The sequence below is a fragment of the Anser anser genome (assembly GCF_964211835.1).
Source record: "Anser anser genome assembly, chromosome: 5".
Classification (NCBI taxonomy): Eukaryota; Metazoa; Chordata; class Aves; order Anseriformes; family Anatidae; genus Anser; species Anser anser.
Window position 1 is genome coordinate 42,782,578 of NC_139725.1, and position 18,727 is coordinate 42,801,304.

Below are 18,727 nucleotides of genomic sequence, written 5' to 3' on the forward strand. Positions count from 1 at the left end.
CTTTCTACCACTTCCAAATTTCCATAGTACCGGATCTGCAGCCTGGAGCCTTAAATCTCCCTGATGCATGTAGGGTGTAATGACAGTATTTGAGATGGATATCACTTTGTAGTTGATTAATACTGTTTGGAAGAAGAATGTACTCTTCTGTTCACGCTTTCGGTTAAACCAGGTAAGCTCAAGTATTGTTAGCAAACGAAAAATACAGCAAGTTACTGGAAATAGACAACTGCAAGTGTTTTTGAAGTAGTTGGTGTTTTCCATTTTGTTTTGGGTTTCTAGTCAGGAGTCTCTGATCTCTTTGAATTTTAGCATTTGAAACTTAATATGAAAAACTTTAAAGCTGCCTGGATGGAAATGGCACAGTTTCTTTTTTTTTTTCCTTGTATTTTTCTAACTTTCGGAATCTCGTGTGGAATATCTAGACCTATCTCTAGTGCTTGTGTTCTAGAATGTGAATCATTCAAATATTTCTTCTTATTTCTTCCCTTGTATTTATGCACAAGAGCATATGAATGGATGTTCAGTTTTACACAGGAATTTTTGGCAAACTTTGAATGGCATCTGGACTGTCTGCTGTAAGCCCTGTATTCATACATGATGTCGCTGTGTTTGAACACACAGTAATCTCAAGGGAATATGTGAAGACCCTTGCTTACTAGATCTTGAAATGTTGCTGCGTTTGGAAGGAAATTGTAACTGCATTGTTCCTTGGAGAAGCAAAAAAAATGCATTTAAGTGGAGGAGGCAAGGGGAAAAAAATGGGAATTTTGTCAGTTGTACTCTAATTATCTGAGCTGCAATCTGTCTAATGTGGCTAGAACGTGCTAGCAACTCTACCATCTGAGGTATCTGCCATAGTAACTGAGTAGATATATAATTCTGGAGGAAAATCTAAAATAATACATACAATTTTTTGTTTACAGGTCAAAGTATAGTTGAGCAAGCTGATTTTGAAAGGAATTTGTATTGAAAAAGCCTATCAAGGGTGATTTGAAAGTACTTTTTAATTCTCTTTAGAACCACAAGCCATTAACAGATAGTGTGTAAACTGAAACATTGTACGAAAAATAGAAACGTTTTCCAAAAACTTAAGATTCCTTCTGCTGAAGTCTTGTAGGATGTTACTTTCCTCCTCTAGGGTTTAACACACAAAAGGCGAGCAGTGCTGCAGTTCTGCCCTGCTTCAGAACACAAATGACCTTACCTTATGAGTAAAGCACAAAACTCGAGGTATCTGTTTTGACAGGTAGGTAATACAGGCATTGACTTTAATTTGTCACTACGTGCTCTGTGGAAGGCAAGGTATCTTAAGCAGCATTTAAAAATTATCTTTTTATTCTGTTTTGGTAAGTGTGACATTGTAATAATGGAGTTTGACTGCTGTTGCTGATCCAGGTGTAAGCTTTCGTACACGTAGCTGCTTTTTTCTAAAAAATACTGTATTACTGTTTGGAGCACAGAAAACAGCTGTACTGACAAACACCTACGGTGTCTCAATTTATTATTCATCTGTGGATGCTGAGAACTCTTGTGCAAGTGATCAGTCTTTACTGGTGTTCTTTGAGGTGTTTGTTTTTCTATTCCCTTTGAACTGAAGTTGCCAAATTATTTTCTTTGAAGAAGACGTGGACAGATTAACTTGTCTGGAAAACCTCATCATATACTCCTCAGACTGAGTCACACAGAAATCAAGATTTTCAGGTAATGACAACCAGATGGCACTAAAGCTCTGTTTTCATGTCAGGATTAAATTGGAGAAAAACCAAAAGTTTGAAATTGTTTCCACTATCATTACATTTTTGTGGTTTCCTATTGCCCAGTGCACTTCTAAGCCATTAACTTCTACTTCATGAAAAAGCCACCATTTTTCCATGGAAAAAAAAAAATCAGTGGGTTAACGTTGCACTGTTGTGTAGAGTATCACTTGCAGTCTGCTGTCAAGATTTTACATTTCATTGAACCTACATGCTGCATAAATATGGAGTGAGATCTTCATTCTGCCTTAAGGAGACGTATCGAATTTAAATGGTTTCTTTATGTCTTGCTAAAGTGCTTGACAACTGCTGACATCTAATGGATAACAGGATTTAACTTGCTGGTAGCTGCTTTAGGATTCTAGGATTTTAGAATCTAAGTATATTGTAGCAAGAAATGATTTCTTTTGAAATCTTCCAAGGTTTCTTAGTGAATCTTTCACATTTTTTCCCTTGGAATGAAGAAAAAATAAGGATGAATGTTCAAACCAAAGCTCTAACATTACTTCTGATCTAATTTCAAGATAAAATACTGAGTAACCATAATGAATGAAATTTTATGTTGTTATTTTATGCTTGAGACAACACCTTACTTTCTTTATGAGAGCTGGACGACCGAACTCACCTGAATTCACCTGTAGTTACTCCACACAGAAGCACGTGGATTAGCAACTGCAGATTCTGTGGAGGATAGAAGAGCGTTATATCACCTGTAACAGTCGCATATCAGGATATTAATTTTTAAAATCATCAACACAGGAAGCTCAGCTGTGGACAAGAGCAAGCTGTTTCTGTGGGGTACGTGAAGAAGAGCCCTGCTCGCTCCAGTGTAGCTAAGAAACCACAGAACTTCAACATGATCGGATATACTACCAAGATCTGTCCCAAGAAATCCTTGAAACACTAACACAAACGATTTGAACAACTTTGGTTCAAATGCACATTGTATGATATGATTAGTGTACGTTTTGGAGCAGGTACTTTGCAGTTGAGGAATGTCAATACCCTTTTCTGAGGAGTTTACAATCTGCATATTCCTCTGCTGGGAATATAAAGGTTTGTATCTCCCTTCCCTTCTCCCAACAGGCAGCGAGAATCTGCTGCGAGGCTGAAGGGATGGCCCTAAGGAAACTTGGGTATAAAATTCCTCAGTCTTACTTAGAAGTCTGTCTGCTATCGCCTCACTGCAGTATATGTGGCTCAAATGCAGCTCAAGAAGAATATTCAGGTACCTTTAATCAGTGCGTCTGCAGATCTGTTGGGGCAAGACACTTAGCCCGGTGAGTATGCTGCGCTGGTGATGGTACGCTAGTAGTCCACGACTATCTCCTACTTGAAGATTAACCCGGCGCAAAATAAAAGTCTGACTAAAGTGCTAGATTTGCCTCAGTAAAACCAGAAGAAAACCAGTAAAATTGGCGTGATTAACGTTTTTACTAAACCTGAAAACACTGACCTCTTCGTATTGTTGTTTTGTGTTCTGCTTTGATGGTTTATTGGATTCTGCATCTAAATCCTAGTCTCGTATTTAATTTTAAAAGCCACTGAGAATTTCTTTCTCAAAGGCTGCCCTCCACGCACTGCATACCCCAATGCAGTAGCATCCAGGTGCAGAGACGTTCCTCAGCAGGGTCTGCTACAGCTGAGCAGTCTCCTAGAGATTGCCTTTTCTCAAGGAATAGTGCAAAATTTCTCTCTATTCAGACATTTCTTCTCCATATCTGACCTTCTTGGTGATAAGTTCTGTAAACAGCAAATAGGCGTGCTGTGTTCTTGTCATGGATGGTTGTTTACCATGCCTAATGAAACAGAGCTTCAGAAATACACGTTATTTATAAATCTGCACAATTGACATTTAGTCCAGGGTTGGTGACGAGGTGACTGCACTTGTGCAGGAGTGCAGTTTATGGATGTGCTTCATCTGGGTGTTTTTATTCACAGAGGGCTTGATTCCAAATGCCATTCTTTGGAAAATATGATTTGTGCAGCTGTTCTGAATCAGCCTCTTATTTAGATGAATCATTTAGGTGGGGACTTTGGTATTAATTCCTCCAGTTAAGGAGTTTTACTTTTTCTGAGATAAAGATGTGTGGTTTATCTCTTACAGTAGTCACTAATTTTCCTTCTCTGGACTATTTTGACATTTCTTTTATCTTAATCTGTCCTTGTCTACATACATCAAGATGAGGAAAGTTTCTTTTCAACAGCAGGAGCTACTTGTAAGTGTAGATGTACAGGAGATAGAAATGATGTACCTCTCTCCTGATGTCCAGTTAGGTTAATTATCTATTTTCTGTGCTTTCTGCATTTTTCTACCAGTCATGAACAAATGTATGATCCACCTTGTGTATGTCGTATCAAACTTAAATAAATGTGTGATGCTGAAATCAATTGTCTTTATGTTCAGTTCTCCAGCTGGATAAGCCCAGTCCAGCTGGGATTGGCCTCCAGCACCTTCCCTTCTGTCACTTTTCAAGTTTCAGTCTGTATGATTTATCCACTCCCCACCCCATTTGTGTCAAGTCCTATAGACCTGAAACAGTATAGAGTTCAGTATATCTGAATGGACAGATGGAGTCCACGTATCATAGAAAAATTGTTAACTTTCTGCAATGTATCGATTGCTTTCTTCTTTATAATTATTGCTGGTTTCATTGTTCCCTATTTTTGATACACCAGTTGTGGAAAAGGAAGGTCTCTGGTGCTTTAATTGCAATTGAGTTTAAAGTAGTTAAAATTATTAACATACTCTACAAACAATCATCTTCCCTGGCAAAGATTATATCAGTTAACACAATCAAGACTGAACGGTATTCTAGGGAATTCTGGAAATTACGGAAGTGTAGAAGTATGCTGTGAAAAAGTAAGAACTGAAATTCAGATTACTTTTTTTGCTGACTTTCTCTGATGAAAGACAAAGGCTTTGAAAAGAGCATAGCATTTAAAATGCTGCTTTTGGTGATCTTGGAAAGAAATATGTTTAGTAGTAGTTGGCCTCCATTTTTTCACTTGTACTGTTGCCAGCTGAGATTTTTTTTGTTGCTTGGTTGTGGTTTTTTTGTTTGTTTGTTTTTTATGTCACTGGGTTTGGTGAAAATAGGCTTTAAAAGTAAGTTTGAGTTTGGTTTTAAAAAAAAAAGAGGTTTCTGTGTAAAACCTTCCTCCCTATTAATCTCAGTGCTCTTTTATTCTTATTTGAATTTAGGACTTGTGTTTGTAGGTCTTCTGTATGTAGGGCTTGATTTTTTTTTTAACACCATGTTTACCTTGTCATAACTCCATTACTTCTGCTGATTTCTGATTTACGCCTGCAAGATATGAGTTACATCTACAGTATTTGTGTTTATCCATCCTCTCCACCTTCCTCTCCCCCAGCTCTCTTAGCTGTTGTTATTCTGTATGTCTGAGGATCCTTTCTCACCTTTAGCTTCCAGTGTGCGTTGTTGTGCTTTGGGTGTGGGGCTCTTAACTCTATGGTCTTTTTCCAGTGGAAGAAACCACTTACTGCTTGCAAAGACGTGAGCGTTCAGTAGTGTACTGACTAAAGACAATTGAACTGGCACCAAAATGCTCATAGGAAAAGGTCTGGGAGGTGGTGAACAGAGTTGTGCAAACTCTCCAACTATCAAAACCCTTGGATCGCTGGAGCATGTTGTAGGGACTGCGCAAGCGCCTGTAAATACTCAAAAAAAAGACTTCTGGGACATTACAGACTGCTTTCAGGTGGTGTCAGTGCCATGCTCCCGAGGAACACTTTTCCCACTGGCTCCAGCATTATTTGCAAAGAGAGGAGCTGCTCTGCAAAGACTGCTGCTGCCGCTGCTTTCCAGAGAGCATCTTCTGCGGGGAGAGCAGCTTGGGGGGCTCTGAGGCTGGTGGCTGGCTGTGGGTTCTGTAACAGGCCGTACAGAAGCACTAAGGGCAGTAAGACCTGATGGTAACAGCCAGCCTACCGACTGACTGAGGCCTTAATAGTCAACATCTGTTAAGAAACAGGTCTTGAGCATTGCGGTTGGGATATACCTACATCAGTGCTGGCCTGTGATTCATGACGCAGTTGAAAGCAAAACTTGTTTTTGCTTAACCAGTAAAACTGGAACAAATGGCCATGAAATTGTGGTGATCTCAGTAACTCAGTACCGTCAGTAGGTTGCTGTATGTTGAGCAGTGATGCAGACAGACTGTAGGCTGTTAGAAGGCAGGAGGATGGTTACTGGTGTTTGAGCGTGTAAGGGAAGAAATTGCTGTCGTCTTGTTTGAATTACTCAGCATGGTTATATGGAAACAAGCTGACACCAGCTCGGGAGAAAGAGGATCCTGCATTTTTTGTCTCGGTTACTGGAGAGTTCACGTGGCACCAATTTCTTCAGCACCAAACACGTGCTGTGCTGCCACAGTCTTCCCCATAGTAGCTGCTCAAGAACAATGTTCAGGGACAATTCCTTCCAGAGTAAACGCAACCCTTCTAAAAATGAAATGCAGGCATCTTTATGAGTGGACCCACCATCTGCAAGGATTTTGTTTCCCTGATTTGCACGCCAGTTCAAATACAGAGAGCACTGCTGCCAGCATCCTAATCACATTGTGGGACAGAAGATGCTTACACAAGCAAATCGTGTCTCCAGCTAAGTGCTGACATATGGGTGAGTACCGTGTTGTCACTCCTTTACTTTCAGTTACTAATCAAAGCTCCGTGAAGTTCCCAAAACAGAACTTTTGTCACCAATCAAACACTCCTGCTTTGACTTGGGAAGCCAGGACCCCGTGTCGTGACTAGAGGCCGCTCAGCGAACGGACTGTGCTCACCGTGGTGGTGTTCCAGCTCCCACGTGCTGCTCTGCTAGGTCCTGTGCTCACCAGAAACGTCTGTTCTCAGTTCCAGCAGCTGTTTGTGGCAGATTCACGTGGCTCGATTGCGCTGGCCAGCCCTGAGTACAAAATGCATTTTCTGATGGTTCTTCTGGGGCACTTGCACCTTACCCAAGGGGTGTGTGAAGAGCACAAGTAACAGGCACACGGAGTTCAGTGCCAGCTTCGCCATGCTGTGCTTGGGACGTGGCCTTCCACAGAAGAAATGCAGCAAATTGAGAAGCCTCAGTTGGGCCATGGATTGTCAAAGCTGAGAAGATCTGGTTTTGCTGCTGTTTGGCCTCAAGATCACAGCCTGCAACACTTCCGAAAATGAACAGATTAAATTCTGCTTTATAAGGGTTGCTCAGGGTAGGAGAGTGCTGTGGCTTTTAAATATACGGTTTGTAAGGCATTATCTTTTTGTAACTGTAGCTACTATTCCTAAGGTGTTTTATTGAAAAAGAGCCTTTGTAATTGTTTCTGTTTGAGCATAGGTTGGAGGCTCAGTAGATGCACAGATGCGTAGGGCTGGCACACTTCTCCCTTGGCCATCAGTTCACCTTGTCTGCAAAAGGTTGTCCGTATTTTTTCCTGTTACTTACAGGCTTGGCAACTAGAAAGGGATAATGATTACTTAGGCTGTAGAGTATTATGTTCTGAGACCCCAGAGAGGGCTTTTTAAAGAGAGAGAGGAGTATATATATGTATATATGCATATATGTTTTCAGATATTTGCCTTAACTAGTTTATTAAAGTAATACAAAGTATTTTTTTATAATTTCTGTACTTTGTGTGAAGCTGTGGACGATACATGACGTGTTTTGGGAAATACAGTAAAAACTTTTCTTCACGTTTCATTTTTTTTCTTGATCTTGTGTTTTTCGTGCTTTACTTCAAACTTTTAACTTCACCGCTTGCTTTTAGGTTCTTATTTTCTACAGTTGTGGTAAGACAAAAAGATTGAACCTGTTCGTTACAGGCTGACACTTTTAAGACTGATCCTTCTTAATCTAGCAGAACAACTACAAAGACAGCTATAAGAGCCTGGGCAATAAACACCAGCGGGGAGGCTGCCGGGTTTGGCTCATGCCAATTAGGCTTACTGCTGTGTGGTTACAGTCGCTTAGTACATAACGAGAAGTAGCCCCAGAAAGCATTTGTGGTGCAGATTTTATTGGAATAGCAAACCCAGGAATGGTGTTTTATGCTAACGTACAAAGTGAAAATCACCCTCTGAACCGCTGCTCAGGAGTGCTAAAAAACAAATGGCTAAATTTGGGAAGCGTATGGAAATACTGCAGAGACCGCCGGTAGGTGTGATTGCTGACTGTGAATATGATGACAGGGATCTCAAAGGGAGAAAACAACGCTCGTTCCTTAGATCAGTGTAATGTTCGTAAGTTACAAAAATGATAGAGAAGTTGATCGCGAGGTGGGCCTCTGCTTGTACCAAGCCTTGGGTGCTGCTCCACCAGCTGGATTCATCTGTCCTTCCAGTGCGCATCGCAGGACAGCAACTGTGGCTGAGGTTTCACGAGCCTGAGCTGCTGGCTTACCGGGGGATGTTCACCTGGAGCAAGCTGCGCTGTCCACGATGGGTATTTGAGGGCAGGGCCTTTTCAAGAACCTCCGCTTGAGCTGGGAACCTCTAGGGCTGGTTCAGTCACAGCAAACAGGTCCAAGCCACTAGCGGCAGTAAAGAAAAACCTGAGGTGTTTCATTGCTTGTCAGATTTTCCTGCCCGAGCTATTACTGCACATGGGCTGAATGTTCAGCAGGGACTTCCTCAAGCTCTAATTAGTTGTACGTGAGTAATGAGAGCCCTTGTGATAACATACACGAGTACTAAGGGCTCTCGAGCTGTGAATGTGGTCACATCTCCCTCTTTCAGCTGCTACAGGACACTCAGGAGCCCAGAGGCAAAGCAATAGCAACGTTTAGCTCTCGGTGGTCTCTGCTATTGTTAGCTGTTTGGGCTGGACACGTTGCTGTGGATGGATTACGAATGCAATTAGAAATGTAGGACAGCCTTGAGGACCTGTTCCCAGAGCAGACAGTTACTGGTGGCTCTGGGTGGGTTGTTGTTTTTTTTTTGCATATACCATGGGCGTTTGGATAGGTGGAAAGAACGGACTCTTCTTTTTAAAAAGTTGAAACTGAGTCAGCAGGAGGTGAGTGCACTACCCCCATTGTTTCAGTGGATAATTGTGGAACTTGCACAGCCCCCCCAAGCGCAGGGGTCACTACCATCATCACGGTGGGCACCCTCTCTTCCTTTTCTCCCTAGCCTTGTAAGTACGCACACTTTGCTAATAGAAATCTCCATGTGGCAGGCACCTATTTGTCTTCATTTAAAAACTGCCTGCTATGTTTTGGGCACACTGGACTGAAGATACATACCGTATCATCAACAGAGCAGCCGCCGAAACCCACATTTCTTCACAGAGTCATTCTAGCCTGCTGGTTTTTTTTTCCCCTTTTCTGCCTGGGTAAAACTCAACACATGGATACAAGATACTCATGGCAGCCAAAGGGCGACTGGTGCAGGACACTTCTTTACTATGCAGGTGATGGAGTACTGGCACAGGTAGCCCAGAGAGGCTGTGGTGTCTCCTCTTCTTGAACATCTTCAGAAGCTACCTGGACATGGTCCTGGGTGGCCCTGCTTGAGCAGGGGTTGGACCAGATGGCCTCCAGGAGTCCCTGCCAACCTCAGCCACTCTGTGGTTTGCAGCAGTACCTCTGCAGCTTCACTGGCACCCACAAACTCACGTATTAGCAGGGAAGCAACTCGTCTGGGCAAGAACCTGCTTCCCCCAGGGAGTACGTGCCAAAGCAATCTGTTCCAATAGCATGTCTCCACTAAATCTCTATCTTACATCCCCTAATAGTTTACCTACAGCCAAAAAAATGCATTAATGCCTTCCCTGAGCCAGGCCGTCATTTCATGTTCCAGCAGTGCCCGTTTTGCCTACCTGATGCACTACTGCAGCTCTGCAGTGCTCGCTGCCTGCAGGAATGTCACGGCCAGGTCATTCGTGGAGTCACCAGCAGCACTTCTCAGGTGATGGACATTTGAATCCGGCACCTGTCAGCTTTGGGATGAGTTTCTCTGCTTCCAGCCCATGGTTTCTCATCCTCCCGCTGGCTGCTGAGTTTGCAGCAGATTGACCTGAGGCTCTGGGGTGAGGTTGTGGGTTTACATGAGCACAGTTGTTAGCCAGGGTGGCTCGGCCCCACAGGAATGCTGGCAGCAGGAGTAAGCCCTTCTGTCGTGGTGTTATTTTTTTTCCCCAACAAAATGTATGAAATTCCCAAGGTAAAATGTTAGAGGAAAAGTTATCAGATGGGTCTCTGGGGATGTAAAGTCTCAACTATGCATTTATTTAAAAGTGGATTGAGTATATTTAGAGTTGAGGTGGTAAAACATACAAACCTCAAGCAATTAACATACAAACACAGTCAGGAAATGTGGCTAGCCCCACTTCTGATGGCGAAAGGCCACAGTAAAACTGCCCCTGTTTAGGAGAACCCATCCCGCCCTGCTGTGGCTTCCTTACAGCCACAGGCACCCTGCCTGCAGGTCTCCCTGTGCACTCCTCTGATGCTGCCACCCGGATTTTCCTCGCACCCTGCAGCACATCCAGCACTGTCCTGACCCCTTCTCAGTCCTGTTCTCCCCAAGCCTTTTGCTCAGGGATGTTGTTGCTCATATACAGTTGCATGGTTGCTCCCCTCTCAGAGCCTTCCTCCTGCTCCTCTTCACAGCCTTTCCACCAGGTGTGTTGCCTTCCCCCACCGCTTCCTCTGCTAGGACGGGAGAGCAAAACACCTCGCCTGGTGGAAAAGCAGCCACTTGGTCCCAGCCACAGCGAACAGCGATGTCCTTTGGCTTACACTTCTGCAGGAACAGGACTGCAACCTGCCAGGCCAGCAGGAAGAGCTTACGTGGTAGTGGTGGGTGATGGTCCTGGGCAGTTCAACCAGAAGTCACGCTGCCCAGCTTCAGCTCCTCCGCAGGGGAGGCAGGGGAGGGGGCTGTTTGTGCCAGCTATGACACACAGTTTTACATCCCCAAGGCACGGCCAGCCATTCTCATGGGCTGCTTGAAACGCTGGAATTCACCAGATGTTTTCTTTGGACGCTGTTGTGTTGTATCTGGACCGGGCCCGAGGAGTGCTGCCGGGGCGGGCACAGCGTGCAGGGCTGCCGTGCCAAGAAAACTTTGCCCACTGTTGGGACCTCAGCCTGCTTTATAAACAAAAACAGGCTGTCGGCCCTGATTTGCAGCCCTCTGGAAATGAGGAGGAAGGTGGCTTGTCCCGAGTCCCAGGGGAAGCTGGAGCTGGGCCTGGAGACCAGCCATTTCCCAGGCTCCAAGCTATTGGCTTCCTCTCCCTCTGTCCCCTCCGTGGCTCTCTGGCACCGGGCTTGAGCAGCCAAATAAAACACACAGCATAAAATCCTGGTGCCTGGGGTGAGCAGCAGACCTCACCCTAGGAGACTGTCTTTTAGGACGGAGAGAAAATGGAATAATGGATGCCAGAAGCTGCGCCCGGGAGATGTCCAGCACAGCCAGCCTCTCCCCCACCCCACCAGTGGTTACCCAAAAACTTCTCAGTCCCCTTGCATGGTGGATCAACTGCGGAGCAGCTCCTGGGAGCACCCCACGGCTTTAAACACGTCAGGGATGTGGCTGTCCAGTTTGGAGATGATTTTGTAAATGGGTTTCTTCCAGGAGGGGTCAGCGTCCTTGCCCGCCCTGACGGCGCTGAAGAACTCCTGCAGCGTCAGGCTGGCCACCTCCAGGAAGCGCCCGGGCACCTGTGGAGAGACGGGCAGGGGGGTACCGGGGCGGGTGGGCTCCTACGGCCCCGTGTCCCAGCCCACACCCCTCACCTGGAAGTCGTTCCCCTTGTTGTAGTGCGTGTTGAGGGCACGGAAGAGCTCCGAGTCCCACGAGACCCGCAGGGCTCCGGCGTCCGTGACGCCCTCCAGCAGGGCCTGCCGGGCGAACTTCTCCACCTGGATGTAGTAAAACTCGCGGAAGTTGCTGAACCATTTGATGAGCTGGGAGGTGATGCAGCGGCTGAACTGCCGGGGGCAGAGTGGGAAAACCGGCATCTCAGCAAAACCAGCACCAAAATCCCACCCGCCACGGGTCCCTCCCGGCACCCCGCGTCCCGCAGCAGATCTACCTGCACATCGAGGAAGTAGGACCTCAGCAGAGCGGAGCTGGGGTAGCGGGTGAAGAAGAACATCAGCTTGGCCTTCTTCAGGTGGCCAGGGGTCAGCGCCTCCTGGATGTGTCTTGGGGTCAAGGAAAGCCAACATGCAGCAGCCCCGGGCTCGCCTGCCAAAACCCATCCCCACGCCTGGCATCACGGGATGGCTGAGGCTGGCAGGGACCTCTGGAGGTCACCAGGTCCGACCCCCCGCTCCAGCAGGGCCACCCAGAGCAGGGCGCCCAGGCCCACCTCCAGGCGGCTTTTGAAGGTCTCCAAGGAGGAGACCCCACAGCCTCTGGGCAGCCTGTGCCAGGGCTCCTCGCCCGCACCGTAACAAAGTGCTGCTGGCATTTAGCGTAGAACAGGGCAGCCCAGTTGGAAAGGACCTCCAGAATCATCTCCTCCAGCTGCCTGACCGCTTCAGGGCTGACCAGAAGTTAAAGCAGATTACTGAGGGCATTCCCTTGAATACTGACAGGAGTGGGGCGTCAACCACCTCACTAGGCAGCCTGTCCCAGTGTTTGCCCTCCAGCAGCCCCCAGCCAGCCCACCCCAGCGTGCAGGGACGAGGGAGGCCATGGGCAGGCCCCAAAGGATACGTGGGTGGGGGCGAAGGGCATCCCGTCCCCCTCAGCCTCGCTGGGGCCCAGGGGCAGGGGGCACCGCTGCTGCCTCACCGCCGATGGCCGCAGCCTGGTGGCACCCCAGTGAGGGTCCGGGGCCTCGGGGGGATGCCTCTGTGGGGCAGGGGGGCTCCCCCAGTGGCCGTAGCCCAGCAGCTGGCCCAGCAGCCGGCTCTCCTGTGCTGACGGGATGGCTGAGCCCAGCGTGTAACCCACACTGGGTGCCTGGTGGGGGTTTCTGGCTGCCTTGGGGCTGAAGGAGCTGGCGTGAGGGCCCAGGCTCTTCCCTGAGGGTAGTGGTGGTGCCTCAGGTGGGGGTGAGCCCAGCGTGCCCATGGGGGATGACTTAGTCAGGGGTTTTCTGCATTTCCCAGCAGGAAAATGCTCTCCCCTGGCACCCGCCCCTGGCCCCGGGTGCTGCTGCAGGAGGTGGCCGGCTGCCTTCGGCCACACGCTGGTGAGGACAGAGTCCACCACGCGGGACGTCACCCCGGCCAGCTCGCGCTTCAGCGCCTGTGAGAGGACCCTGGCTGCCGAGGGCAGGCCGCCTGCATCGCCTCGCCCCTCACCCTCCTGCGTCCCGTCAGGCCCATCCTCCTCTGGGGTGCTCCCCCAGGGAGCAGCTTTGTGCGGATGGCGGGCAGCAGCAGCACCGTCCCTGTCCGGTCTGTCCCCAGCCTTCCCAGCCAGCGGCTGTGCCTTCTCAGCACCTCCCTGGGTCTGGGCAGCGTCCCCTGGGTCACACACCTGGGAGAACCTCTCCTGAAGCCACCTCAGCTGCTGCTCCAGAAAGCAGAGCTGCTCCTTCAGCTGCTGGCACCCCGCAGCATGGGGGCTGCCCCCTCTGGGTGCCCCTTGCCCAGCCACCCCCACCCCCCGCTGCTGCTGGGGCACCCTCGGCTTCCTCTTGCCCTCCCAGGACCCCTCGCTGCCCTTCTCCCTGTCCTGCCCCACACCTCCCTCCATGCCGGTATCGGGGGCTTGTGGGGTTGTAGGGAGGCTCATGCCTTGGATGATGCTCTCCACCCTGGCCCGCTTGGCTCGGAGGTGCTCGTCTGCGAGCGGCTCCCTGTCACCAGCACAGGGCACAGGAGCCAGGGCACGGGTCCTGGTGAGAGCCAGGGCTTGAGCTCCTTCTCCAGGAGGTGCACCGAGCTCGTAGCCCTGGGGCAGCCCCACTGGCTGCGAGGAAGGGAAAAGGGTGCACGGGTCCAGGCTCCTGCTAACCACCGTGTGGCTGAGGAGCTGTGACACAAGGGACACGCCAGGGGAAGACAACAGAGAGTCCCTCTGGAAACAGGGCTCTGTTTTCAGCCCCTGGCCGTGCCCTGAGGCAGCAGGGTCTCTGCCCTGCTCAGGGGCCCTCCTGCCATCCGTTGGGTCATCTTTCTGCCTGGACACCGGAGGGCTGCCCTGCAGCTGGTAAGGGATCATTTCCAGTGACGGGCTGGCAGGCGTCCCAGGCGTTCGAGGTTTCGGCCAGCTAGAGGCGCGGAGCTGAAGAAAGAGCAAGAAACATCACTCGGCAGGACTGGACACAGCCGCCCTCCATGCACGTGGACAGAGATTTTCCTCCCAGATTCCCAGTGCATCCCAAATCCCCTGCAAAACCCAGGGGAATGAGACATGCAAAAATCTCCAGGTGCTGCAAAACACATGAGCAGGCTGCCGGCTGCTGACAGCAAGCATTTACGGTGCCTGAAGCCCACTTCAAACATTTTGGCCCTGGATGTGCCCGACAGCAAGGATTTCCTGCACCACAGCCATGTCCCTGGGAGGGGTTGGGGATCTGTCTCACCGTGCCTAGACTTCAGCTTCTCCATCAACACTGCAATGGCTTTAAATACAAAACATCTCCCTTGTCCCCAAGGAAACGGGAGCCTCGGGAGTACGTGCAAGGCACGGGCTCAGGCAGATAAGCAGAAAGGGAGCTCACCGCTGGCAAACTCCCCTTTGGGCCGGTGGACTCCGGTACGAGGGCAGTGAGCACCAGACAGAGCCCTCCTCCAGGTGCGCCTGGGCAAAGGTGGTTTCAGGTGCTCCCGGGCACTGGCAGGGTGCCCGGGCACAGGGACAGCAGCCCCGGTGGAGGCATTCATGGAACATAGCTCCCAGAGCCCCGAGGGCGCGGAGATGGGCAGCATCTGCCTCCCACGGGGCTGGGCTGGTGGGAAGGGGCACGGCAAGGGGCTGGGGACAGGGACAGCACGGTGTGACCGCTGGGATGGTGAGGCTACCACAGCACGGTGCTGCCAAGGGCTTGTTAAAACACAGAATAAAAGGGGTGAGGATGGGGATTACCGGGGAAGAAGGAAACTCCTGAGCCAGCCGCCCCAGGCTTAAAATTGTCATGTTGAGTGCAGACGGGCAGCCACCTCCTCCACTCGCTTGTTCTGACAGCTTTGCAAAAGGAGGAGCGAAAGCTCACATCCTGGGCCATTACGGAGTAAAAATCCCTGTGGGATGTTTCCTCATCAACCACGTTAATTAGCAGTAGCTTTCCATACCTGAGGTAGGATGGTTTATGTCTTTTCCAAGCATCTTTAAAGTGCCAGAGATTCTTTTTCCTATGCCCAGAAATGTCTGATCATTTTCAATCCCATTAATCTCCTGTCCCATGACTGTTCTCTCTACAGCAAGTCCCCCAGGCTACTGAGCAGTGTAGAAAATGTTTCTACTCACTGTTTTATAGCAGGTTGCCTTTCTTTGAACGGCCCTTTAGTCCAGGCCGGTGTTTGGGAGAGAAGCTCTACCTTTTGTAAACTGCACATCACGACTCATCACCCCAGTGTGGGTCCTCAGGCTTGCCTCCCCTGTAAATCACACCGTCCTGTCATCTCAGTACCAAGCAGACACACTGCTCCCCTCCTCTGTCACGCCTCTCTGAATTCTCCCTGCTGCTGCTCCATCCCCTTTGGAGAGGCAGCTCTCTGCGCAGAGGGAACTGTTGACTTAAATCCTTTGAGCTCAGCGCCGCTGCACCCTCCCAGCAACGCCCAGCACCGAGGGCACCCACCCCTGCCGATGCTCACCACCAGCCTTTGGCTCAAGAGGTCTTTAAGCCTCTCTGCCACAGGGCTCGTCCGTGTCCCTTCAGCCAGCTCCAGTCTTGACAAACCAAGCATTTTCTGGGTTATCTGACAAAGTTTGTTGCTCTCCCGTGTTGTCTCCGCTCCCTCCCAGCCATTAGGATTTCATTTTCCTAGCGGTCTGACTGCTTGCTCTGCACGAGGCTGGGGTGCTGGCAGCTCTCAGGATCACTGTGTGCTGCTCCTTGGTCTACCAGCTGCCTTCAGCAAAGGCACACAGCAAATGTATGTATTCATATTTTTCATCCACTCGTAAGTCTTTCCACGTGCCATGGGCACAAGAGAGCTGGTCCTGCAGCCTCGCTTTTTGATGCATCTTTGTTACAGAAACACCTTTTGGCACTTGCTCTGTCACAACTCCTCATCTCTTTTGTGTTCAAAAGCAGGGTCAGGGACCTTGCCAGCTCCTTACTCTGAAGCTCTCCAGCCCCGGGAACCCAGGACAATGGATTCCCCACAGACTCAGAGCTGCCAGTGAGCCCTCAGCTTGGCTAAGCCTTCCAGCACCTGAGCTGCTGCCTCCCCACGCAGATTTGGGGAGTGGGAGCACAACCCACAGTCCCTGGCCACCACAGCCCCAAGGAGAGGCTCCAATTTGCTGCAGGCACGGGAAGCCCCAGGACGGAGGACAGGAGGGGACTGAAGGTGAGGGGCTTCCAGGCATTGCCCTGGATCCAGAACCTGCCAAAATGTCCTACCCAGGAGGTCCTGCCCCACACAAACTGCTCCCACTGACGGAGCCCTTTCCCTGCCGAGTTAACAGATGGGTGCTCTTACAGCCAGCCTTCACCAGCGCTGTCTTCCGAAATACTAAAAAGAAGCTGAGGCTCCTCTGAACTGAAGAAAAAGACTGAACTGAACCGAAGGAGCAAGACAAAGCTACTCAGAAAAGCAACCAGGCATGTCCTCCCCGAAATGGGAGCGACCCCATGCGGGCTCCCCAGCCGCCCCTCGCTGGGAGAGCCAGGCACAGAGCAGCCTGCTGCCCCTCCAGCGCTGCCAGTCCCCCCCGAGCTGCCCCATCCCCTCCGTCTCTATCCAAGGACCCCAGCCCGAGCTGCTTGCCCCCCTCTGCCCCGCTCACCTGGGCCGGCCGGGCACGGGGAGCCCTGAGGATAGCGTGCTGGGTGCTGTGGGATGCCAGAGAGGCCACCCCGCTGCGTCCTCCCGCTGTGCTCAGGTCCTTTAAAGAGGGAGTGAGGTGGCTGGAGGCAGCCAACCGGCTGGGAATGACTCCTGAATATGCAGATGGAGGTCCAGGGGTCCGTCCACCTTCCGCTCGCACCCTGCTCAGCTGTCTCCCAGGCTTACAGACACAGCACCAGTGCTGGGCTTGCTCTGTCCGGCGGTCCCCAGCCTCTCTCGTGGCAGAGCAGGGCGATGCTCGCTGGGTGATGCCTGCCGCGCTCTGCCATCCCAGGGGAGCCGGGGGCTCGGCGGTGCTGTAGCAGCCAAGGGGCTGGTCGCAGCTGGGGCTCACGAGGAGGCAATCTCTGGCCAGAGAGCTCTGACCAGCCCCCTCCGTGCACACCTGCAGGGCTGTCCCACCGCCTAGCACCACCTTGAGAAGGTTGGGAAGCTGTGGTTTGGCCTGGAGGCCCCATCCAGGACCCAGGACGGTGAATTGTTTGTGAGATGACACAAATACACCAGGCACAAGTGGTGTCTATGGTGTGGAGATCCAGGTGCCACCCAACTCCTGCTGAAAGCGCCCGGTTTCTTCTAGCATCCCCTGCCGTAGGGATACTGGGGGGTCTGCGATGTAGGAAATGGCTGGGAAGTGGAACAACATAGGAAAAGCAGCCAAATTCAGTACCTCGTTTATTGTAGGGTATGTCAGAGGCATTCCTACCGCCAGCACATCCCAACCTCACCCCCAGGACCGATCTGCCTGATGCTCAGCGCAGGAGGCGAGGAGCAGGTGGAAGTTCCCTGGAGCTAGACAAAACCGAGCTGCCCCTACCCTTCCTAGGTCTCCGTCTAACTCACCTCCACACACCTAACTAACACCGTGATGCTTGTTTTATTCACTTGGTAGGCAGGCGGCTGTGGTTAGAAGCAGTTGACACCGGGTGGCCTTGCTCAAGGATATCAGCCCTCTATAGACTGACCACAGAGAAATCCCTGACAGAGAGCCTTCCTGGCACAGCTGCCTTGCTTTAGAGCTGTCAGCACATCTTTGAAGCCTCAGAGACTACACCCTATTGATTTTTCTTCAACCTTTTTTTTTTGAAAATCACACTGAGGATATTCATTGCAAACTTATATTAGGAGACTCTTTTGAAGGTTGCAGTTTAGCAATGATGTATTATTAACCAATGGCTAAATTAAGGATGTATGCGTAATCTAGACCTGGCTCCTTGGGAGATGCCTGATTGCCAGACAGACTTTTATGGCTTTCCCAAGGTACTTTTTGGACACTGCAATGAGTTCTTTGGGTAGGGCCCCTCTGTACAAGACGGATATGGAGGTGCTCGAGCGAGTCCAGAGAGGGGCAACGAAGCTGGTGAGGGGTCTGGAGAACAAGTCTTACGAGGAGCGGCTGAGGGAGCTGGGCTTGTTCAGCCTGGAGAAGAGGAGGCTCAGGGGCGACCTCATTGCTCTCTACAGGTACCTTAAAGGAGGCTGTAGAGAGGTGGGGGTTGGTCTGTTCTCCCACGTGCCTGGTGACAGGACAAGGGGGAATGGGCTAAAGTTGCGCCAGGGGAGGTTTAGGTTGGATATTAGGAAGAACTTCTTTACTGAAAGGGTTGTTAGGCATTGGAATGGGCTGCCCAGGGAGGTGGTTGAGTCGCCATCCCTGGAGGTCTTTAAAAGACGTTTAGATGTAGCCCTTAGTGATATGGTTTAGTGGAGGACTTGTTAGTGTTAGGGCAGAGGTTGGACTGGGTGATCTTGGAGGTCTCTTCCAACCTCGATGATCCTGTGATTCTTTCAGAAACGGCTCCCTGTCTGGGAGCAGGCAGAAACCAGAAGGTTGGGCGTGCTTATACACTTCCAACACCCAGGCTGTACGCGAGGAGCGGGGCTTATGCGCAGATTTATTTCTCTGATTGCAGCGGCGAGATGGCCTCCTTGCTTTACCCACGCAACGCCCCAGCGGCTGCCGTTCGCAGCAGCACCACCCGGGCTGAGCCCCGCGGCCCTGCCCCTACCCCGCGGCCCCAGCCCCGCGGCCC

The 18,727-nt window shown here is 50.3% G+C and overlaps 1 protein-coding gene across 1 annotated transcript; it reads right to left on the minus strand.

The window, feature by feature from the left end:
• Window positions 1-295: 295 nt before the first annotated feature.
• On the minus strand, window positions 296-18,645 carry PROX2 (prospero homeobox 2). Its single transcript, XM_083838716.1, has 6 exons — window positions 16,633-18,645; window positions 15,142-15,272; window positions 12,436-13,956; window positions 11,807-11,908; window positions 11,508-11,702; window positions 296-11,432 (listed from the first exon to the last, which is right to left on the minus strand). Exons 3-6 carry the CDS (start codon window positions 13,891-13,893, stop codon window positions 11,247-11,249), a joined length of 1,941 nt encoding a protein of 646 aa, XP_083694842.1. The 5' UTR covers window positions 13,894-13,956; window positions 15,142-15,272; window positions 16,633-18,645; the 3' UTR covers window positions 296-11,246.
• Window positions 18,646-18,727: the final 82 nt, after the last annotated feature.